General features: G+C 39.1%; 2 protein-coding genes across 7 annotated transcripts; one reads left to right on the top strand and one right to left on the bottom strand.

The window, feature by feature from the left end:
* The first annotated feature begins 2,673 nt into the window (after positions 1-2,673).
* Positions 2,674-24,052, top strand: DBT (dihydrolipoamide branched chain transacylase E2). Of its 6 annotated transcripts, none has more exons than XM_048943895.1 (11): positions 2,674-2,785; positions 5,874-5,957; positions 8,158-8,279; positions 15,220-16,893; positions 17,738-17,865; positions 19,637-19,865; positions 20,355-20,521; positions 21,438-21,515; positions 22,145-22,336; positions 22,507-22,578; positions 23,414-24,052. In XM_048943895.1, the coding sequence occupies exons 4-11, from the start codon at positions 16,617-16,619 to the stop codon at positions 23,579-23,581; spliced, it is 1,311 nt and encodes a 436-aa protein (XP_048799852.1). In that variant the 5' UTR covers positions 2,674-2,785; positions 5,874-5,957; positions 8,158-8,279; positions 15,220-16,616; the 3' UTR covers positions 23,582-24,052. The 6 variants fall into 6 exon arrangements, with proteins under 6 accessions (XP_048799852.1, XP_048799850.1, XP_048799851.1 ...); XM_048943893.1 differs by lacking the exons at positions 2,674-2,785; positions 5,874-5,957; positions 8,158-8,279 and adding an exon at positions 11,191-11,324 and having other exon boundaries at positions 15,220-15,343; positions 15,513-15,588; positions 16,712-16,893; XM_048943894.1 differs by lacking the exons at positions 2,674-2,785; positions 5,874-5,957; positions 8,158-8,279 and adding an exon at positions 11,252-11,324 and having other exon boundaries at positions 11,854-16,893.
* On the bottom strand, positions 2,779-10,707 carry RTCA (RNA 3'-terminal phosphate cyclase). The gene is made up of 11 exons (XM_048943904.1): positions 10,549-10,707; positions 10,372-10,472; positions 8,792-8,935; positions 7,178-7,301; positions 6,678-6,736; positions 6,022-6,163; positions 4,730-4,854; positions 4,522-4,580; positions 3,828-3,922; positions 3,309-3,413; positions 2,779-2,944 (listed from the first exon to the last, which is right to left on the bottom strand). The coding sequence occupies exons 1-11, from the start codon at positions 10,591-10,593 to the stop codon at positions 2,846-2,848; spliced, it is 1,098 nt and encodes a 365-aa protein (XP_048799861.1). The 5' UTR covers positions 10,594-10,707; the 3' UTR covers positions 2,779-2,845.
* Positions 24,053-24,097: the final 45 nt, after the last annotated feature.

The following is a 24,097-nucleotide window of genomic DNA, read 5'->3' as shown; positions in this document are numbered from 1 at the left end:
GAACAGAGTGCAGTATTTTTCGGTTTGTTTGTTGTTATTTTTTGCTTTTTGTAACTGGCTGCATACGATGCCCTTAGTCTTCTGGCTTTGGTCTCTGCATGTCTCAGCATAGTGGCTTTCTCCGATTCTTGCACTCACCTAAACACAAGCCTCTTTCATGTAAATACACTACAGATACAGTCTGAAAGGATTAATCCTGTTTCCTCGTATATAGAACTTCTGAGTCATTGCCACCACTTGTTTAAGCATTATTAAATGTAAGCATCTCAGCTGTATCATAAACACCCACACTGAAGTTTTTATATAAGATTCTAATATGGCCTATTAGCATAAGAAAACCCATGCATATGTGTAGAGCAAGTGAAGCTGTGTCTCATCTCTTCCTGAACAAAAGGCTAATACATTCTTACAAGTGATTTAATTGACCTTATCCCTAAAAACAACATGATTATAGATTGATAGAAAGGAAAACTAAAAGGCTTCAAGTAATGCTCTTTAATCATTAGCTAATATTCATAAAGTGCAGGAAGTTTTAAAAAAATAGTTACCAACTGCATTTAATATGCCTTTCTGTATTAAGCAGCGATATATAACTGTCTATAATTAATTTTTTGTTTAATTTCCTCAGGGTTCTAGGGCTTACTGAAGCTTCCCTGTTCTCAGCTGCCAGACTGACCTGAGGATCTGAGTTTTTCTTGTAAAAGGGGAATTTTCTGAGTAAGGTAGAATTGATTATATTGTTTTCTTCTGAAAGAACTACTGGATACTGATAAATTGCTGTGCACACTTTTCTAATGTTTTCTGTAGCAGAAAGTAACTTCCTTTTAAGAAACAGTCCCTCAGCTTAAGAAAGAAAGAAACAAACAAAAATACTCCTCTTGCCACATTAAATGCCAACCGAGTGCAGTTAAACAGTGTTAACAAGTTGCCCATAAAGGCTGTTGCACCTTCAGCTTGCTAAATATTCAGAACTTGATTGGACAAGGCCCGGAACAACCCAGTTTAGCTTCAAAGTTAGCTTTGATTAGGATGCTGAATTAAATGACACCCAGCTATCCCTTCAGCTGGAATCTCTTCAGGAGAAGGAAAATCAGTCATCAAGTGCAGTAATTCTTTTGAATTAGGAAAACAGGTAAACAGAACAAACAAACAAGCACAGAAAACAACTCTGGGAGCTTTCCTCCACGGTTTTGGTTGTTTTTTTTTTGTTTGTTTGTTTGTGTTGTTTGCTTGTGTTTGTTTAAGATATGTTCTACATTCTTCCTAAAGAAAACACTGAAAATCAGCAGCACAGAGAAGTGATTCAGAGAAGTGCTCTTTTATGAACTAGGGTTGAGAATGTCAGACATAATTCAGTGGGTATCTGCTGCCCCCTTCAGACTATTCTTAGTAAAAACAATTTCCAGATAATATTTTTTAAATCAGAAATTAGTAACGATCATTTTCTGGACTTGAGTGTGGTGGGTAGAGGGGAAGAAATGTAAAAGTAAATAGATATTTAACTAGATTGTTGGTGAACATTTTCTTATACCAGTGGTGGTGAGGTTTTTTGAATTTTTGGGGGGGGGGTTCCACATTCATTCTAATAAGCAAGACAAATCTTAAGCAGCTGGGTTCAATAGTCACAACAGAAAAAAAGATCTTAGAGAAAAGACTGAAAGATGGGGGAAGCCTGGAAATCAATTCAAGCTTCTAGAATGTATTTATGTATTTCTGGTTAAGTCATTCTAACTTGGTGATTCAGTACTTCACATGCAAAACAAATGATGACCCATCTCTCTATCTTCCTTTTAATTCAGAATAAACTTTCTTAGCAAGAATCAAAGCCAGATTGGCAAAAGTTCTTCCTTGCTTAATTCCCAAGCAGAGGATAACACAACTGCGCGTTTACGCCTAAATACACTTGTATGTTCACTGGTGTGTAGAAACATGAATATGTGTACATATACACATAAACATATACAACAGTTCTCTAATCTCATCTGGAATTAAGTACTTTCATTAAGAAGAAACAATAGCTTGATGTAAATGTAAATCTATTACCACTAGTAAGCTAAAAGCAACAGTTGTACATAGAAGAACAGACCATATCATAGTTATTATTTTGTGTTTGTGATGTAACGTGGTACATTTTCTAAACTTGCCTGAGAAGTTCTTTTATAAAACTGATAAGAAGAGAATATGTAAAAGAAAATTTATGCATAGGGTATTCTTACACTACAAAGGAAAAGAAATTACATTCCTGTACAAGTAGTGTCTATCAGTCTCCTAGGAACACAACCTGCTGAGGTAACAGCAAAAATAAATACCAGGCTTTCATGTGCTGCTACTCCTTTATTATTTTCTCATACCCAATTTAAGCAAAATAGTTGAGAACAGAGCTACAGATTTGATAGTGCCCCTTATTCCACATACCTAACATAAAGGATCCAAAAGAATAAAGCGTACACATTTTAAAGGGGAAAGGATACATCATCTATGTATTTTCTCAAAACTGAAATAGTTATTCTCTATTTTGGTGAACCTGAATTCTTGAAGTTTCTAAGTGATGCACTCAGCTGCCCAAATACATACACTATATTCTGTTTGCTGTCCTGTCTGTACTCATTTTATTGATAATAGTAAAAAAGAAGTTTCCATTTCTTACACCGCAGATTTGCTCAGCACAGCAAGGGAAAACTTGCTATCATCCTTGAAGTTAAATCAAATTGGTTGGATGTGATAGAAGGATCCTACTGTTCACATGTTATATGTCCACTGAACTATAGTGCAATGCATTGCTGAGGTATGTTGAGTTTATTTTGCTTTCGAATCTTCCTTCTTTCCTCTTGTTTCTTTTTAGACTCTATAAGTTTGAGTTTATCAGCCCCATTCCTTGGCATTCAATGATGTAGGTATCTTTACTGGGATCTTCCTCTTCTGATTTTGTCACAGTAAATTTGGCCTAAAATAGCATTAGAAACACAAATCACAAATTCAGTTATACATAAGTTTAAATTTTCAACATCTGATGCCCAATGATCACTGTTTGTTTATGCATATTACAGATTGCACTGATTTCATTGAAAAAAATATATTACAGGAGTAGAAGTATCTAAACATTCTAAAGGCATTTAACTAAATATATTCAATTTCTACTGGCAAGCTCTTATATGAACATTGAAGCTGTTATTTTATCCGTGTTAGTCCTCCATGATGAAACTCAGTTCACAGTATCTGTTAAATACAGAGTGAATCTATACAACTGCACCCTTTTTAGTTACTGGATGACAACTGACAGGTGAAACTTCCTGAAGTTTTGGACTCACCTTTGTTAGCTGTTCTGCAAAGTGTATTGCAGTTTGAGTATGAAGTGTAACTGGTCCACTTTTCACTTTAGACACTCCCTTTGCTAATGCCATAAAAATGATCAGCTGAAAAGGGAATGAAATTCTTAAATGAAATTAGGCAAGCAAGATAAACAGCAATACTTCCTAGATATTTGGAATGCTAAATGGAAGCAAATTACTAACTCCTTCTTCCATAAATACTAAGATTTGCAGGAAGGGAAAATGTAAGGATGTGGCACAAAGCCAAAGCATCTGTGGTTGCTAAGGAGCATATGTATTGTATATGTATTTTGCTAGTTGTAGTGAAGTCTGCAACCAGAAACCTCTAAGACATCTGACTGTTCACTAATTCCACCACAGAAGGTCTGTGGAAATACAACCAAATTCTGAAATCTATGTGCCCTTCTTTCACTATTCAGACTTATGTTATTTTCAAGTAATATATATTTAAATGTTCTTGCTACTTCAAGGGAATGTGATGACATATATGATCCTTACTTGGTCTTGTAAAGAATCATCCACAGCTCCACCATGTTTAAGATTCTTAAGCAGTATCTCAGCTGCTTCAATGCCAACCTTGTCAGAATTTTTTCCTAATGGAAATCCAAGAAGTTAGGATGCTATCACTTATTTGTAACATGTTAAAAATACAGAGAAAAAAGCAAACAAACAAAATAAACACACCAACAACAGAAATTATCAACTTTTTAGAACTTATTTCCCTACTTTTGTCTCGAACATCCACTTGAAAAAACTCATGTCACATGATGATATACAGTGCATATCCCCTAAGCAGTGTGAAGCATGTAGCCAGCCACACTTAAAGTCAGATAGACTTTTTAGTCAAATCATTTAGATGAAAAGCACATCTGTTCCTTTAATTTGATAAACATCTAGATTCAGCACTGAACAAAACTTTCACAGGTAAATCACAGAGCATATGTATAAAGTCCAGAAGTATTTTCCACTTTTGTCACTAGGCAGAAGCAGCACAGAAGTACATTGATATGATACATGATGACACAATAATACATGATTTTATTTATAGCTGTTTGTTTTCACTGACCCTTTTTACAGAACAGCATCCACTTAAAAAACAACACTCAAAAGTATCAGATCTTGGAACAGGTTAACAACCTTAATATACTATTATACTTAAGTTAATTCTGAAACAGGCATACTTTGCTCTTACCTCTCCTGCCAAGTGATGACCCAGCTAACAAACAACCTGTTGAAGTCTCTGCAACAATGCTGAACAGAAAAAAACAGAATATGTATTAGGAACAAAATCACTCACATTACAATTTATTTATCAGATAATTAATCAAGATCTAGCTAATCAACCAGCAAAGTAACCAGCAAAGCTACATGTGTTAATAGGAATTATGAGCTCATCTTACATTATTCCACTTCCAGTCCCAAAGGCTTGATCATCAGGTTCTCGAACAGTCTGAATGTTAATGTAAAGATCTCTGATTTCTTTTCTGATGCATCTCACTGCTGCTGCTGACATATCTTTTGCCAGCTAAGAAGATAAAATGTAAAACCATAAATTAATTAAATGATGTAATGATAGCAATACTTTTTCATCATAAGCCTAATTATTAAAGTGGATCTTTTAATAAACAGACTAAAGAGAAAAACAAAGGATTGTTACAATATATCTACAGGCAAGCACTTAGCATCAGTTCTTCTGAGAATTTTTCCCACTGATAATGAATAAATGACAGATTACAGTGCTGTATATAGAAGCTCCAATAGCAGTAGAAATTTCAGTAATTCTTCTCCATATATATGGAGAAAGATTTAATTTAGTCTTGATTTTCTTAAGACCACAGACTGTATAAACAAATTAAATTAACAAAAACAACACAGCAAACTGACAACAATTACTATCCACAGGATATACTCTCTAACAGATAATGTATGAAATAACAATAAAAAATAACAACAAGGCGTGTGGGAGGAGATAAAGCTTATCCCATCCCTGCGATCCAGTGGGAGAAAAAGACTGTAGCCAATATTCATAGGGTTGGAGATCTTAAGATAAAACCACCACTCCGCAGCTCTTCAAAAAGTAACACCCTTTTCCTCTCCCTTCCTCTTGTGCTTCTGAGGCTGTATGTGGGAAGGAACCCTGAGGTGATCCCACTACTTATTCCCTGTAAACATAGACAGGATGGGAATAATGGAAAGAAGGGGTTCAAAGGATCAAATTTATCTGTTTTGTCTTTGGCTAACTTACCCTTAACTAGTTCTGCCTAATTCCATTAACAGTGCTTGAAATGACTGATTCTGTCTGACCTCTCTCTCTTATAATGCATTGTAGTTTACCCACAAATATATGAAAAGCTACTGATTGAGATTTAAGATAATCCACACAAAAGTGAATGATACATAGGTATAAAATGCCCTTCAATACATACTCAATATTTTTTAATAGTTATATGAAGGAAGTTGCTTATAGTGTTCTCCTATTTTAGCTGCTACTGCACTCCTAAGCAATAAGTCCTTTTTAGAAATGTCCAAAATTCTATTTTACAGCCTGATTAAATGAATCCATTTAATACAACTACTTGGCTTGCATGTGGAAGACTGCAGAATACAGGAACAGCAGAAGTATACAAGGTACATTACAATTTTGTATAGATTTATGAAGTTGAATACTACCAAGGCTATTATCAGCACTCACTTTTATAGGCAATGCTCCAGCAACAAATGCTCTTCCATATATCTTTGTCACGGTGCCACGTTCTGTTAAGTCTATTGGACTTAACTCTTTGACTGGTGACATCTGGACTACAACTTCACCACCTCCCTGAGGATAGTAGCCCCTATGTACAAACACGAATCAGACGTAATTAAATGCAAAGATCACAAGGAAACTAAGAAAACAGCTGGGAGTCTCCTCATAAATTTTATGACACATTTTTATGTTCTCTGCTACCATACATATGAATTTTGTTGGTGAGCCTTAGAACTGTTTATAATACAAATTTATTCTTTAATAGCATTATCTCATAGCACCTTATTAACCACCAAACACTAAATGAAACTGGCACCTCAGAAAAAGCTACATAATGGAGTGTCTCTTCAACATGCATTTCCCTTGAGGGGTAATTCATAGGGAACATTAAAACAGCAGCTGAAAATTCAACAGTGAAAAAAAAGACAAGAGAGAACTGTATCACATTCATCATACAGCGATGGTACACACAGGGGCAGCTAATATGCTGTAGTTAATGAATTATAAATTCATCCCACAGGTAGATTCAGGGCACCTTGTGTGCCTCCAGGCTCACACTGGTTCAGTAAGGCCCATTTCTGTCTCATGGCCCTGTAACTTACCTCTTTTTTACGTCACAATTAAATGTGAAATTAAACTTTTCAACTATTGGCTTGAAAACCTGAAATACAAGCAAATATAAAAACACAGAGTGAATCTCTTATGCACTACTGCATTCAGTCTTAAAAAAAAAAAAAAAAGAAAGAAAAAAAAAGTTCAAAACAAACATTTCAATTATGTTATTAAAAAAAAAGTTAATCTCATCCATGCAGCTTATTTGAAGATCCTTATGCTTTATTCAGAATAATATTTTGGATTAAAGGATTCTCTTATGGAAAGAGAAATTCCTAACAATTCACATTTAGTAAATAGCAAAAACAAAAATCTTTGTTTTGGAGTTCCATTATACACTGGTTGCTCTCAACATCCAATTCATACATAGTTTAATACTCTCATGCCTAATTGTGCAATTACAAGTTGAAGTAAGAGCAACAGAAGTACAAAAGTTACGCTGCATACACACACCTGAAAGATGCACCAAGCCAGAGAAATCTTTCCCTACCATGATTGTGTAGTCTATCTGAGGAGCCATCTCAGCGTTTGTCCCACCTTTAAAATGCAGTTCTGATGGGGAAGCAGCAAACAGCACACAGGGCATTGCTACCTGCATCAGCAGACACACGCTCCTAGAAGGAAAGATACTCAAATGTCACACATGTAGAATCCATGTAGAATCACAACGTGCCAAAGGCAAATAAATGACCTCACAGAGCATTTATGTATTTGATTTTTAACATTAACAATAACATTACATATTTAACATTTTAACATTATTTAACATTAATATTTTTAACATTATTATTTTTAACAAAGTAAACATATAATTGTTTAAAATTTGCTAAACTAAAACCTCATATCTCTAGCAACCCTGCATATAAAAGTTTTTGCTTTACAATAATTGTATCTTTAAAATAAAAGTAACATAGCTTACTTAGTATACTGACAGTACTGGGAAAATTGTAGGGTTAGATAGCAGGCAGTAAAACAAGAAGGCTTAAGCATAATTTTAACATTTTCATAATTATTTGGTTATAAAATATATAAAAACCTACCAAATTTCATAGAAGCTGGTCCACATCTCACAGAAGAGAATGCAGGGGCATAGAAAATATGCTTTGAAGTGCATGATTCCTTTATAATTGAATCCTCTATGTTACATATATAATAAAAAACCCCCTTCCAATGTATTTTCTAAAACTAAATTTGATCAACAAAATGAAAGTTATTTCTTAAACACACTCCAAATGTTTGTGAGCCATACTTTATTACACTAATCCTTCTGTATTGCTGCCTACTCCAGCCCTTCTGTGCTGTTTAAGACATAGAAAAGACATCAGCTCGGTTGTTTAAAGTGAAGCAGCTCAGAAACGTGTTTTTCTTAACTTAAAGGAAACTTTCACTTGTGTCTAACCTAGCTTATGCTTCCAAGTTCACACCAGTCTTCTTCCCTAGCTGAACTTATTCCACTAATTTTTGCAACAGGTTCCAAGAACAAATGATCCAACACAGAAATACGGAAGAAACACAGAGACAAAAAAAAAATAGTGGATGGAGCGTATTCCCAGATCCCAAACACCAGTATGCCCTATGGCACCATCATATGAGTAAGTACTACCTTTAAATTGACTTTATTAGATAAAGAGGATCAATTCAATATTATTGTATAATCAATAAATTAATATCAGTATATTTGTTCAACACCAGGTACGTAATGGTTTTACAATTTCATATTTGCAATTTCTAAGATACTGATCTAATTTGATGCATAGACTCAACAGTTGAAGTACAAATGTAAGAAAATAAGATATGTTTTTAAATGCACGGGCATCTGGTTTTTAGTTAACATTAATCAAGTGTTCGACTTATGTATCATTATAACTTCCACTTGTATGTTCTTTATTAATACACATCCTGCTTACAATACTGGTCCTTTGGCCACGCCACAGGTATCAGGTAGCAAAGATATGGCTCATCAACCATGTGTTAGTGTTCTTTTGTTCCTCACTCTTGTGAGATTTTTAAAGTTACCAAAACCTAATTTATCATGATTTTCAATGTTACCAAGAGCAATTAAGAGCAGTTACTTGCCAGTCATTATCCATGTACAAAGACGTACCCTGCTGTTTTGGTATCTGCTATGTGGGTTCCACCTTTGATCTTCCCAGGAGTGAAAGTTATTTCTGTTGAGCCAATTTCTCCGCCCTCCAGGTTCCCTTCACATAAATCTCGAACAATCTCCAATCCAGACAGATGCTGAGGCCTTAACATCACAAATACTAAGTTAAAGATTCATGCAAGCAGACTAAAGTGATGTTTACATTATTAAAAACAAAACAACAAAAACCAAAAACACCGAACATCAACTAATAAGCACAATCGTAGATTTCAAACAAAGATCAGAAATTCAGTCTGGTTCCTACAGTATTTCTCCTGATTTCACAGGTGCCAACAGGGCAGCATTCTGACCATTCTGGAATTTTTAGGATCCTAGTGGGAAGGATACATTAGAGTGGGTCAAGCCAGGCAGATGGGATGCAGGAGTCATTATCTTAATGGGATAAATGCTTGAAAAAGAAATATGGGATAATGGCAAATGGGATAATGGTGGCAATCCTGAACAGCCAAGCTCCATGCTAGGAAAGAGCTAGCAGTTCTACTGTGCATGCACTTCCATTTGTTTGAGTGGTTTAAATAGGAAGAAGAAGAAAAGAAAGAAAAAAAGCAACAATTTGTTGTTTGCTTTCCTTTTTCACTTGTGCACTATTTTGTTATGTTCTGAGGACACCACTAGGACTGTGAGGTATGATTTTGTTCAGTAGCTTCTAACTTTCTCCGGGCTATAGGCTGTTAAGAGACTACAGCAAATTACTAATTGACAGCTAAGCCTGCCTGAACATCTGGATTTCCTTTCACAAGCTCCATTGCAAAATAAACCAAAACCAAGCAAATGTATATACTGCCCTATGGACTGCTTTCAAGTATGTATAAAGCAGTAGCTTAACTAAGCAAGACTTCTTCAGTAAGCTCAAATTAACTGCCTCAGGGCACACGTATCTCCTGGATGTGTTCAAAGCCCAGTGATGTTAGTCAAGAAGCGTGAGAAAATAATGGAGTTAAAGAGGAGCAGTGGCCTATGAAGAAGGAGGTTGATTATTCAGTCAAGATGAGAAACACAACTAATGTGTCTGAAGTGTTTGGTGACATCAAAATGAGAACGACTGCTCTGGGACATACAGACAGCACATGTTTTTAACACAGAATGCCGTATCTCTGCAAGTCATGCCTCAGGGAGGCAATATATGATCTCAACTATACATTGCCTCAGATCATGCGAGCTGTTGGGCAACTTGGAGAACACTTCTCAGACCCGACGGGTGGGGCGCGTTCTGCCCTCCTGGCACAGCCGGCACCGGGGAGGTGCAGGTGCGCTGCCGGCACAGGGAGCGCGCGCAGGGCTGGCTGCGGGCGGCTCTCCTGGGACTCCTCCACACTCTGTCCTCCGTCCTGCCGAGGAAGCGAGCCACAAACAACGCTTTCTGACTGAAAAAGCCCTCTTAGAACATCGGAAATGCACCATTTCTGTCCTCGGAAGCGTTTCGGCGCTCAGACAAGGGGCGGCGGCGCCCCGGCCCGAGGACTGCCGCGCTCCTCCGGGACGGCCCGGGAGGCAGAGCGGGGGCCCGGCAGGGTCGTTACCTGAGGCCGGGCTGGCTCCTCCCGGCGCGGATGTGGCGCACCCTCAGCGGCAGGCCCAGCAGGCAGCTCAGCGCCGTGGACACTCGCAGGATCTGCCCGCCCTGCAAGGAACGACGCTCGTCAGGCACGGCAAGGCAAGGCACGGCCCGCCCGAGCCCAGCGCGGCCCGATGCTCACCCCCTCCATGATGCCGCCGTCTATCTCCACCCTGTCCCCGTCCATGGCTGGCAGCCAGCGGAGCCGTCTCTCGCGGAGGCCCCCGCCGTACAGACGGGATGCGGGCCGGGCCCGGAATACAGCGAGAGCGCAGCGGAGCAGCGCGCTCGTGGAAGCCAAGCGAATCGCGCCGCCGGGTGCCGGTGCCGGGTAGCGGCAGAGCAGGCGCAGAGCGGAGCCTCCCGCCCGCAGTGCGTTGGGGGCGGCACCGCCGCGTGAGGCGCCGCCGGGTCCCACCGCCCGGGCGCCGCGGGAGGGGCAGAAGCCTTCCCGCCCCGCTGCCGGGCCCTGCCTGGAGAAGACCTCTGCCCCGGGTTCGCGGCCTCCCGAAGCAGGAGTGCGGCCGGACCGTAGCCGTCACGTTTGCGAGAACTACGCGGAGGCCAATCGCGGGGCTCTGGGAGCGGCCGGCCCTCGCGCTACTTGCACTCCTCTGCCGCCGAGGCGCGCGGCCGTCGCTCCGTCAGCGGCTTTCCCACGGGACCCCGACAGGTGACGGCCTCCCGCCGCTCCCCGCGGGCGTGTCTCGGCCCCGAGGCGGCGCCGCCGCCGCCGCCCCGCACACAGCCGGGCTCCCGCCGCCGCCCCCCGGCCCGGCTGGTTGGCTGCGGCCGGCGTGGCCGCGCGCGGGTTGGCCGCTCGGTGGGAGGTGTGCGGGGCGTGGGGCTGCCTCTTCCCGGAGGAAGATGGCGGCCGTGACCGCTCTGAGGAGCAGCTGCAGGACCGCGGGGCGCCTGGTAAGGGTAGCGGGGGTCCTGCGGGTGCCGGCTCCGTTCGCCGGCGAAAGCGGTGCGCGGCGTCTGCGCCTCGCCTTCGTTGCGAGTCCCCGCCGCTTCCTACCGGCAGCGAGCGGCAGCCCCCCCTGTACGAACGCGGACAGCGCGGGGACCGGCGGCTCCCCTCAGCCGTGCCCCCGGCGCTGCCCGTGCCCCCGCTGCCCGTCAGCTCGCGAAGCTCGGCCTGATCCCCGCGGTGTCGGGCGTCGCTCATGCCCGCTTCCCCAGGGACTGCCCGCGTTCCCGCACCTCGATGTGTTCCCGCTGGCCGCGTTTCCTGCGAGAAGAGCCCGTGCCTCCCGTGACGGGCCGCTGCCATCCTCTTCTTGCGTTACCTCTCGGTCGTCCGACTATAGCACTGCCCAAACGTTTTGCTGCCTTGCGGCCGTGCATCAGTCCCTTGGTGTAGCGAGGGATCCTTGTATAGAAGGGGAAGCAGGCGTTTCCCCAGAATCCAGCAACCCACGTTCTTGTAAATTAAACTGTGCAGGTGCCTCACCGTGCTTCAGCATGTGAGTCCACTGGTTGTTCTTTTGGATGCTTATAATCTCTAGAGCACGTGCCATCGTGAAGACGTTATTCTTGTAATTACTGGATTTTTGGCTGTGAGTAACTTGCTTTAGAATTTGGAAATGGGAGCTTCTTTTTAGTTTTCTTCTTAGCCAAACCACCTGCTTTTGCATTCAGAGGGTCATTGTGATGAGATGAGAGTGTTCATCTTATCAGTGTGGATGCTGAACAGTGTACTTTGGAGTTGGCCGTTTATGGTAGGCATTTCCAGCAGCACATTGTGATTCTTGCTGAGCACCGGTTCTTGTGACCACCTACTGTGAAGCAGTGTTAACATCCAAGAAATCAGGATGGATGGTTATTGCAATTCTGAAATATTACATTTTTCCTCAGTATTCTTGCAAACCCTTTGAGTGGTGATGGGTGGGAGGATGGGCTGTGGAGGCGTTACATTGTGATGAGGGGAAGAAAGGAGCCTGAGGTTCTTGTGTTACGTGGTGAGGAGAGAACAGTGATCTGGAGAGTATAGCATGGTGGTGTTATGGAAGAGAGGAGGACATTGATTCAGCATATAGGTAACTATATAGTTGGAAGTGGAGAGTATTAGGCAGAACAAATCCAGTGTAAGTAAACAACTCGATATGGAGAGCAAGTCAAAATAGTTCTGTAGAAGATTATCTTTGATGTGGAATCATTGCTTCTGAGCACAATGTACACTGATGGCTGAAGTATGTCTGCGTGTCATAGAATCATAGAATCACCAAGGCTTGGAAAAGATCTACAAGATCATCCAGTCCAAACATCCACCTATCACCAATAGTTCTCAATAAACCATGTCTCTCAATGATATGTCTAAATGTGCCTTGAACACCACCAGGGTCAATGACTCCACCCCCTCTCTGGGCAGCCCATTCCAGCTTTCAGAGTGACATCCAACCTGAATCTCCCCTGGCACAACTTGAAGCCATTCCTTCTAATCCTATTGCTAGTTATGTGGAAGAAGAGGCCAACCCCCAGCTCACTGCAACCTCCCTTCAGGTAGTTACAGGGAGTGATAGCTTCTCCCCTGAGCTTCCTCCTATCCAGACTGACCAATCCCTGCTCCCTCAGTTGCTTCTCATAAGGCTTGTGCTCCAGACCCCTCACCAGCTTCGTTGCCCCTCTGTGGACGCTCTCCAGGGCCTCAATGTCTTTGTTGTAGTAAGGAGCCCAAAAATTGAATGCAGTACTTGAGGTACAGCCTCACCAGTGCTGAGTACAGAGGTACGATTACCTCCCTGCTCCTGCTAGCACTACTATTTCTGATACAAGCCAGGATGCTGTTGGCCTTCTTGGCCACCTGGGCACACTGCTGGCTCATGTTCAGCTGAGCATCAACCAGTATCCCCGGATCCATTTCCTCTTTGCTCTTCCAGCCACTCTGCCCCAAGCTTGTAATGTTGCCTGGCATTGCTATGGCCAAAGTGCAGGACCCAACACTTGGTCTTGTTGAACCTCATCCCTCTGGCTTCAGGCCAGTGATTATCTGACAGCTTCCATGCGTCTCATGCAACTTTCAGTCATTTTTTATAACAAATCTCTCATGTGAGCTGCTTAGTCAAAAAAGATCTGTAACAAAACTGACAATTCTATCAATTCTGTTAAGCTGTACACCCTTATAAAATGTAACACTGACAAGAAAGCTTTGACACACTTACACCTCTAAGCTGGAAGACAGCGGAGTGTTTTACCATGATTTTGGCATTGTATTTCAGCATTCAGAATAGGCAGAGACACAGATCACAATATTACTGAACTACTACAGTCAAGGGTGGACACTCCATCAAGTAATCCATCACCAGTATACTGTGTAACAACATTCTGTGCTGAGTCCTGCAGTCAGTTTTTAGGGTAAGCGATTAAGAAAAGCACAATAAACTTCTTCCCAAGGACACAACTCTGAGTGAACTAAGTGGGCAGCACCAATTATGCCCCGAAAGATTTACTGTTTGTTCATTATAGAAATGAGAAGAATATTTGCTCTAGATCAGAGGATGCAATCTTAGTAGCAGGCAGATGCAAAGTAACTCAGTATTACTGACTTTGCTGTGTCCTTTATGAGAGATTGTTTTGTGTAAATATTTGTTCCTAAAGGAAAGGTGATAGTAAGTATAACTATCAGTGCTAGATGGAATAATATAGAAAACATGTACATAGTCAATTCAGAATTGTACAGCTTTCAGGATAATCTGCACATTAAAAGTATAATATAAAATCAAATAGTTCAACAATGAGGGTTGAGTGGGAGGGGAATCAGCAAGTTTCATGCTCTGAAATTCTTTGAAGGGATATTTAAAAAGTAAGTTAAAATGAACTTTCCCATACAGGTGTCCTGTTTTCTGGCTCATCTGAGAAGATAATTTCTAAATTTTACAGTTTTGAGCTACTGGAGGTACACTGTAGCACCTGTTTTTTATTTTTTTTTTTAATCTCTAAATTAATTAGAGATAGTATCTACAGATCATTTGTTATTTTTATTAACTTGACATCACACAAGGCACCATAACACCAGAATTAAGTGAGATTTAAGAAATATTACTAAATAAGAAAGGGCATGAACTAACTTCTGATGAGATTAATGATAAAATGCTTGTTTATGTCAATGCAAGTGCTACTGCCTTTGTTTTGACCAAGATCACGACCAATTACATGTTTTAAAGCATACAGCTTTGTACCAAGAATCTTTCAGAAAATTCTGATGACCTTTGAAGTTGATTTCTGGATGAATATAATTACAATTGAAGTTACTTAAAGATGCTTATCTCCTTTACATTAACAGAATTAAAAGGATAACTGTGCCCTCTGTTGTGAATTTCCTTTCCCATATTTAATTCTGATCAGCTTTTGATTGGAATAAGAACTGGCAAAGAAAAACATGCTGATTTTTTTTTTCTTGCAGTCTACAGGACTCTACAGCATTCACACTGCATGAGAGTATTTCAGATGCCTAATGTAGTTGATATTATCTATGCTTTTTGTGTGTGTGTCTTGGCTGAACTACTTGTTTACAGAAACTATAGCAATTATGAATCTCTTATCAAATGTTGTAATGATTTTTGTTAATTTCTTATGCTGTTGTGGCTTTAATCTCCTATGTGTTGTGTTAGTAAAAGAAGTTAAAGACATGGCAAAGTTCATGCCAATTTAATGGTTATTATATATTCAGTAATATGCATTTTGATTGTATTTTCCTAAGAAGTTCTCCATAGAAATTACATGTTCTGATAACTACTGTTGCATCATTAATGCTAAGTGAACTCTGTCTTCTCAGCCTAACGTTTTAACACCTGAGACTTTTTTCCCCCAGGTTTGTGTTCACCACGTTAGATCGTGCAGCAGCATCCGCTTTATAAAATCAAAATATGCGTGCGTGTTTGACAAATCTGCCTTCAACTTTAGTCAGCAGCAGCGATTATTCAGAACATCTGCTGGTAATCTTTTTCATAATAAAATATTTCGATTTGCTCTTTTATGAATGTTATGTCAGTGGCTTGAATATAAATGGTATTTAACTATTTTTATTGTGTACGGTTTATTCTGTCTGATGTCTTACACTTAATATTAAGCAAGCTGACTTTCCTTGTTTTTTTGTTCTTTAAGTTTCAAGTGGCCAAATTGTCCAGTTTAAGCTTTCTGATATTGGAGAGGGTATTACAGAGGTGACTGTGAAAGAATGGTAAGCTCAGCTTCCTTAGAAATACATTAAGAAATCAGCAAGTAGTTTAAATACTATCTGTAATTATCAAGTATCAATAATTATTTCAGAGAGTATGTTTTCTATTGAAAGACTATTGAAGTCTTTCAAGTTTTGATTTCCACATTTTGAACCTTTGTATGTAGTGACCTTTACATTTTGTTTATTTGTAATCTGTTACATTTGGGAATAGAAAAGGTAAATGGCATGCCCTAACTGCACTTGTATGTAGGCTTTCTTTCAGTGATTACTGTTTTTAGAGGAGATCTAGGCTGAGCTTTAGAACATTAGAAGAAGTGACAATTCCAGAGAATCCACATGGTTTTGTCCTGTACCCCTTCTCCATTTACTTTCATAGAAAAATGTAAATTGTTCCTAGAAAGGCTGCAAGTAATAGTTTAAGCAAAATCAAAGTGTCAAGTAGAGAAAGACAGTGTTGGAATGCCTTGCTCTTTGTACAAATAGGATCATTAGGAGGCTTGGTTTGGAAGTTACCTTAAAGACTAGCTCTCACCCCCTGCTATGGGCAGGCAGGGCTGCCACCCACCAGATCAGGCTACACAGGGCCCTACCTAACTTGGCCTTGAATGCCTCCAGAGTTGGGGCATCTACAGCTTCTCTGGGCAGCCTGTGCCAGAGTGCCACCACACTGTGAGTAAGGAAGGTAAAATAGGAGAAATATTTCTTTGTATGGGAGATAGTTTCCCACTTCCAGATTTTTTTCTGCAACTGATTATATACTGGTCTTGACAACTTGAAACAGAGACCTTCTTCAGCTTCAAATCAAGTTAGTCTTTTTTTCTTTCTTTTTTCTTTTTTCTTTTTTGAGGTGGTTTATAATCTGTCACAAAAAAATTTTCTTAGCAGAAATAATAGTAAAAATTGTGTATGTGATTGTATTCTGAAATGTGTCATTTCACACAAGTGGTTTTGGAGCAATCTGGTGGAAAGTATATAGCAAATGTATCAGCTGTATTATCTGTCACTTTATCCAGAATGCATTTTGTATTATGAGGATACATCTAACTGAACTTAATCTAAAAAATACACACCATAGGTTTTTATTGTTATATTGTTTTATACTAGCATGTGTCTTTTCTCTTAGGTATATAAAAGAAGGTGATAGTGTTTCTCAGTTTGATAGCATCTGTGAAGTGCAAAGTGATAAAGCTTCTGTTACTATTACTAGTCGTTATGATGGCATCATTAGAAAACTCCATTACAATTTAGATGAAATAGCTTATGTTGGAAAACCACTTGTGGACATTGAAATTGATGCTTCGAAAGGTATCGTAAGCAGTTTTTCTCTTGCATATTTTGTGTTTGTCAGCTAGAGCACATTGCCCAGAACCATGTTCGCATGACTTTGGACATCCCAAAGGGGTGGGACTCCACAGACTCTTTAGGTAGCATGCCCCAGTGCTCAGTTACCCTCACAATGAAAACGTTTTTCCTGTGCACTGACAAAGCTTCCTGTGTTCCAGTTTGTGCCCAGGAGGTATTTCATCCTTACACTGGATGTTGCTGAAAGAGCTTAACTCTGTCTTCTTTACACTCTCTCTTCAAATATTTATAGGCTTTGATGAGATCCACCTATCTAATCAGAGGAACCATCTTTTTCTAGGCTAAACAGTCCCAGCTCTGTCACCCTTTTTTCATAGGAGGAATGCCCCAATCCCTTGATCATCTTTGTTGGCCCTTATCTGAACTCCCTCCATTACCTCCATCTCTCTCTTGTTCTGGGCCTGGGCTGGATACAGTACTTGAGATGTGACTCCACTAGAGCTGGGTAGAGGGAAAAGATCACCTTTCTCAGCCTGCTGGCAGCACTGCTCTAAACAGAGCCCTGGGTAGCGTTAGATACCTTTTCCAGAAAGACTTGTTGCTTACTCGTGTGCAGCCTTTCTTCTGAGAGGCCTATATTTAACTGCATTTGTCTAGAAACACCAAGATAGGTGTTTCTAGCTAATACTTCCTTTGTTAGTTTTTGTAAGAAATTTGAGACTTTGTTCTGCCTTTTTTTTTCAAGTGCCTATTTAACATGTACCTGAGATAGAAACTTTAAAGCAAATTCTGAAATTCAACAAGTATCTGTAACCTAATTAAATTAAACTTTTCTTCTTGCTTTCAGGTGTTGCTCCAGAAGAGGATGTTGTTGAAACACCAGCTATGTCTCATGAGGAACACACACACCAGGAGATAAAAGGTCACAAAACATTAGCAACGCCTGCAGTTCGTCGTCTTGCTATGGAAAACAATGTAAGTTTGCTGAATTACTTCTTGTCACATTTTATCCCTCTTTTATGTACCAGTTTGACTGACTGAGAGGATATGGATTAGAGGATAGTACAGTGAGGGATGTCTTGTTTTTGAATATATTTCAAATGTGTAAACACCATTGTAGAGATGGAGATAATTATGCTTTCTGATGATTATGGCAAGTTAGAAAAGAATTAGTGGGCTTAAAATGCAGCTATGTTACTTTCAGATGGTGGTTTCTAAAAAACAGTGGAAGTATTGGAATGGATCCGTAGGGCAGAGCAGGAAGTAGGGAAAAATTTAATCTCAGATTTAGCTACCATGCTCTGTTCTCCAGACTTATGTAAGAGCAAGTGATGGAATATATGGTCCTTTAAGGACTTTTCTAATTCTTTTTCTGTGTTAATCCTCTGTTTTTTGAAAGCTTATGGTGCATTTTTTTGCGAAAAATAAAACAGCAAATAGAGAAATTTAAATGTCAAATAACTCTCTTCAAATTAATACTTCATTATTGATCCTGTGATAACGAGGTAAGTAGTATTCACTGTTCTTCCTTTAAGTATGCAATTAAGATGTCTTATGAGCCTTTTAGGTGATTCAAACAATGTTGCATACCTAGTAAATCACAGAAGGTGACACCTGATGCTACAAAGGCAGATGGGTTCTTTAGAGATCCTGGGTAGAATGAAGATGCTACTAAGCTGTAATTACAATTAAAGCATTGCTAGTTCACCAAATTTTTGTAATTAGCGTAGCACAGATTTTATTTATTTATTGATTTATTAATAGTGTAGTGTACAGTTACTCAGTATTTGTTCTAATCACCTGGACCATATCAGGCCAAAATAATAATAGTTAGTATGCAATATAACAGTCACAATCTGGATTTGTAGAAGATGTAAAGGAATATGAGTCACTCCCTCCATCCTTGGAGGAAGCATACTGCAGTGGAGCTGTCCCTGAGCCCCAGGGTCACACATTTTGCTGTCCAGCAGTGGATCCATTCCAAATCCCCCCTTAAGACTTGCAGCTGCTTGATTTTACAGGCTGTGCTCTGTGTCCTGTTAAGCTTCCCTGTTCTGTGGTGGCTTTGTTGGGTTCATTTTGGGTGGTTGAGTGCCCAGGACCTTCAAGATGCCAATAGGGAGGGAAAAGTTGTCTAGCTACCTGCAGCCTTCAAAGTCAGTGAGGAGAGGGTGAGCAAGGACTAATACAAGACCCATTTGCTGTAATAGATACTGGATATTTGTCTCATAAAATGTTGTTGCGTTATGCTAACATTCTTTCGTAGAGCCTTTTGTGATAGGACAAGGGGAAGGAAATGCTTTCAAAATAGAAGAGAGGGGATTTAGATTAGATTTAAGGACAGATTTTTTTACAAATAAGAGTGGTGAGGCACTGGAACCTGGAACAGGTTGCCCAGACAGGTGATGGACGCCCTGTCTTTGGAGGCATTCAGAGTCAGGCTGGACCAGGCTCTGAGCAAATTATCTAGCCGTAGATGTCCCTTTTCTTTTTTTTTTTATTGTGGGGGAGTTGGGCTAGGTGGCCTTTATGGATCCTTTCCAACTCAAAAGATTCTGTGATTCCATGCTAACCATATTAACAGGGATTAGGAGCCAGGAGTTCTGGTTCCAGAAAGGGAAATAAAATGGCAGATATGTTGGATCAATAACCGTTAACCATATTTGATAGTATAGGAATACTTATATTGCTGTAAATATGTATATTGCTGTAAAGACAGTGTCATAATTTGTTACATACTTTTCAGATCAAATTGAGTGAAGTTATTGGAACAGGGAAAGATAACAGAATCCTGAAGGAAGACATTCTCAATTTTTTGGCCAAACAAACGGGAGCTATCCTACCTCCATCACCAAAGGCGTTGTCAAAATCAGAGACAGCGCCAACTGCTCCAAAGGACAGAGCGCGCAAAATTCCAACACCTGTTTCCAGACCCATTGTGTTTTCAGGAAAAGATAAAACCGAACCTATAACAGGTAAATCATCAAGTACAAAAATCTTGAGAAATTGTTTGCAGTGCACTGCTGGTGAATGTAACTCAATGAACGTTTGTCTCCATTTGATGGGAGTGTTTCAATTTATTATTTTAAGCGAGAAATAGGAAAACATGCTCTCTGCAAGAAGATGTTGCATAAAGTTATTATTTTCTGATATAATTGTTCCTATTTTGGGTGGATGAAGTTTGGATGCAAGTTGCGCTTGCTCATTTTTAACCCATGTTTCCTCGGATTTATTCTGAAACAGGTTGGAATTCAGAAACACTTGTGAATTTGTTACAGTTTGAGTCATCATGTAATTAGTTGTAAAGTTATTTCTTTCAGAGAAACAATAAAAGACACAGAGATAAGAAAAAATCTCATTGAAAGAGGAAAATAATAGATTTTAATTTTCAAATAATTGGAATTTCACTCTCAGTTCCAAGAAGTTAATTTTGTTCACGTAAGAAGTCAGTGAATATTTTCCAGGTTTTCACAAGGCAATGGTAAAGACTATGAGTGCTGCCTTAAAGATCCCTCACTTTGGTTATTGTGATGAGATTGACTTGACTCACCTTGTTCAGTTGCGAGAAGAGCTCAAACCTTTAGCACGAAGTCGTGGAATTAAGCTTTCCTTTATGCCTTTCTTCATTAAGGTAAGAAATGCAGCAGAACACCATATGGAGTACTAATGCAGATTTTACCAAAATCTTATGATAGATCATTGTTTTAAGTTTGGAGCACACAGATCACAAGAAAAACATCAGCTTTTCTTGTATAATGCATCGTTTATCAATTTACTGTTGGGACTGTAGTTAGGTTAGATAACATGGGAATGGAGAAAAAAGAGCAGATACAGCATGATGCAGTAAGTGAGTAAACATCACTGAGTGTGTAATTTAAACAAAACATATTTTAGAAACAATTGGTAGTTTTGATGACCTTCATTAAAATCAGTCTCACTTAAAATGCCATGTAAGTGTTGTTGCTGGTAGTGAATCCCTCAGATGAATGAATATGTTTATGTTGTTCAGGTGAATTGAACATATGCCTTCTCTGGTTCAAACATGTACTCATGTAGTTGTCATGGTTTCATTTCCAGTTGCTGTCATCACTGGAGGCTGAATGCATAGCTTAATCTAAAATTTCTGATAATGCTATTTCAACTGGAGTGTCAAGTACTTATTTTGCTCACTCTTTTTAGGGGGAATTACTGTTCCCTGCAATAACCAGCTGATTGGAGAGTTTAGAATGAAATTGCTGTGGAATATCCTAACTTTTTTCTTGGGTTATTGAATTCTAATTGTGGAACAGGAAGTAACTTGAGAAATTGATCATTACTTTTTGTATGTCTGTCTGACGTGTGTTTGTTTTTTATAAGTTTTTCCTTCTGTTACTGTGATCATAACAGAATATCAACATGCATAGGAGCATGTAGGAGAGTTGAAGCCACATTTGATTGCATCAAGGAAATCTAGATTATTAGCCTCATTTGTCTCCCAGTGTTCCTTATCCATGCACTTCTCTGAGTTGTTAAGTATAAGAATATATCTTTTTGTTTATGTTTAACAGGCAGCTTCTCTAGGATTATTGCAGTATCCCATTCTTAATGCTTCTTTGGATGAAAACTGTCAGAATGTCACTTACAAGGTTTGTAAACTTTTTGATAAAAGTTGTGAGCTGAAAACCCAAACTAACATTTGATGAGGGCTTTTCAGAATGTCTGAGGCAATGAATATAAAAACTGTGGTGGTGTGCTGGAAAAGAACTCAAGTATCCAGATACTGTCTCAGATTAAATTTCATTCAATATAGATTTTATTTCAGTGTGTTATTTAATTAAAGTCATTTTTTCACTTCAGCTTGCTCTCAAAAATGTGTATTACTACAGTGATTTCCTGTTTTCCCCCTGAAGATAGACCAAGCAATTGTAGTGGTAATATCTAAAATCCAAAGACAGTAATTTTTAGTAATGGCACAGTGACTCTGTTGTTTGGACTGTCAGCTATTATGTACTTAAATCATATTTTAAGCTCAGTTTTGATAAAACTCATTTAATTTTTGTACAAGGTGCTGGCCAAATACTTCTAGAAAGAAGTCTATTTTCTTAAGTGATGTGTATATATGTGTGTGTGTATATATTTACATATAGTTAGTAAAACTTCCTTTTGTGCTGTTTTATCAGTCTCACTCAGATGAATCCTTACATTGTCCTTCTAGCAAGTATGCATGTTGTGTTGACTGCTTCTGTTAATGTCTGGTTAATGAAACTTATTGTAGGCTTCACACAACATTGGAGTTGCTATGGACACAGAACAAGGTTTAATTGTCCCAAATGTGAAAAATGTTCAAGTCAGTAGTATCTTTGAGATTGCTTCTGAATTAAATCGCCTACAAGCCTTGGGCTCTGCCGGCCAGCTGGGAACAAATGACCTCACTGGGGGAACATTCACCCTTTCAAATATTGGCACAGTAAGTACAAGAAAAATGAGAACTTGCATCTGAAAACTGCATTTGAAGTGAACATCTTAATAAAAGTTTGATATGCAGAGAACAAAATGAGCAGTAATTCCTGCAAGAAGCTTTTCAAATAAGCGATACAATTATTTGTTAACTAGTGTCCCCGGCATTTTCTTTTTTAGATTGGTGGTACTTACGCCAAAGCAGTGATTCTACCTCCTGAAGTCGCTATTGGAGCACTTGGAAAGATACAGGTACACTGACTATCTCAGTAATATGTTTAACTCTAGGGAACTAAGGTTGTTTTCAGTGAAAATGTTCTTACGTGTTTCCTTGTTTTTAATATAAACTTGACTTCTTTCTGTTAAATAAGTGCCTTAAAAAACGTTGTGGTATTTTTAGATGGCTAAGCAGAGACACTGAAGTCTTTTATGCCAAAGTTTCAGCTTTTTCTCTAGAATTCTCTAACATTCACTCAGGTCTGTATTTAATCTTCTAGTTATTAGGAAACAACATAAACATTTTTTTGAAGTTTTTGCAACGTGGCAATAGCAGTCTTACTATGATTAAGGAGAAAACTTGAGACTTAAAGTATTTTGATAGTATTTAGCTTTATGAGCCAGATGGCTGAATCTATACAGAACTCTGTGGTCATGGCAGTTTCTTATTTTCTGAACTTTGGTATTTAACTATTTAATGCAGACATTTGAGATCAATGCTGGAAATGACATTAATATCAATTAAAAATACTTTTCACGTGTTCTTCCTATGAGCCTCATTTCAGGAATGCTTTAGCAAAACTGTCATTTTGAGCAGTAAAAGTGCAAGTAATTATTCAGGAGAAAGCTTCTGGGTCAGTGAAAGTTTTCACTACTTCTCTGTATCCAGGATGGTGGAAAGTGGATATCGCTGTTTATTATGTTGGTTCACAGAAACAGCATGGGAAGATCTTTCATTTCTGAATGACACTACTGCTGTCTGTCTGACTTAGCAAAATATTTGAATTTAGATTAACAATAAAAATGTGGTTTTGTTAAAGAAAATATGTAATATTTCTATTTTTATCTTACTCCTTTCACTGGTTTTTAGGTTCTTCCTCGATTTAATGGGAAAGGTGAAGTATTTAAAGCACAGATAATGAATGTGAGCTGGTCAGCTGATCACCGTATTATTGATGGAGCTACAATGGCCCGTTTTTCTAACCTCTGGAAATCTTATTTGGAGAACCCTGCTTCGATGCTGCTAGACCTTAAATAAAGGAAATCATGGCTAGAATATGCCTTTAAACTGTGTTAGACTGAATAACTACAAAAGCTGGCTTTGCTAGCACATGCCCTTTGCTACTCATATTATATAATAACTTTCTGTGGTTAAAAGTTCTCAACAGCTGATATCAGTCTATCAATTAATTGTTACTTCTTTTAATTAGTAGTGCTGTATTTTCTTCTACAGCAGGCTGTCAATAGGTCATGGCACAACTTCTGAACATGGTGATGTTTGATTGTCTTTATTTTGCCTTCTGTAATACATATGATTGTAAGACTGGTGTAAATGAATCACTGATCTACATCTGTCATATTTTTAAACAGGTTAACTCATTTTGAAGGTGAAAACGCACAGTTCTTCTTTGTTGGAAACACATTTATCTTAACAGATAATATCAAAATTTCCAAAAGAAGTTATGCAAAATTAAGTGCAAATAAAATGTCAATTATGCTTCTGCTGTAAGATGTCCAGAGAGCTTTTTGTTGTTTAACAGAGTTAAACTCTCAG

Source organism: Lagopus muta, chromosome 5, assembly GCF_023343835.1.
Source record: "Lagopus muta isolate bLagMut1 chromosome 5, bLagMut1 primary, whole genome shotgun sequence".
NCBI lineage: Eukaryota > Metazoa > Chordata > Aves > Galliformes > Phasianidae > Lagopus > Lagopus muta.
Note: the sequence above shows the minus strand (reverse complement) of the source record. Positions and strands in the feature narration are given on the sequence as shown.

What these genes read in the sequence shown, in the direction of transcription:
- RTCA (XM_048943904.1), bottom strand. Translation starts at nt 10,593, where the DNA reads ATGGACGGGGACAGGGTGGAGATAGACGGCGGCATCATGGAGGGG. An exon ending in GCAGATACCAAAACAGCAGG is followed by an intron (nt 7,302 to 8,791) that starts GTACGTCTTTGT and finishes CTTTCCTTCTAG; the next exon opens with GAGCGTGTGTCTGCTGATGC. An exon ending in TTGCAGAACAGCTAACAAAG is followed by an intron (nt 2,945 to 3,308) that starts GTGAGTCCAAAA and finishes ATGCTATTTTAG; the next exon opens with GCCAAATTTACTGTGACAAA.
- DBT (XM_048943893.1), top strand. Translation starts at nt 11,274, where the DNA reads ATGGCGGCCGTGACCGCTCTGAGGAGCAGCTGCAGGACCGCGGGGCGC. An exon ending in TAAAACCGAACCTATAACAG is followed by an intron (nt 19,866 to 20,354) that starts GTAAATCATCAA and finishes AATATTTTCCAG; the next exon opens with GTTTTCACAAGGCAATGGTA. An exon ending in GAGCACTTGGAAAGATACAG is followed by an intron (nt 22,579 to 23,413) that starts GTACACTGACTA and finishes ACTGGTTTTTAG; the next exon opens with GTTCTTCCTCGATTTAATGG.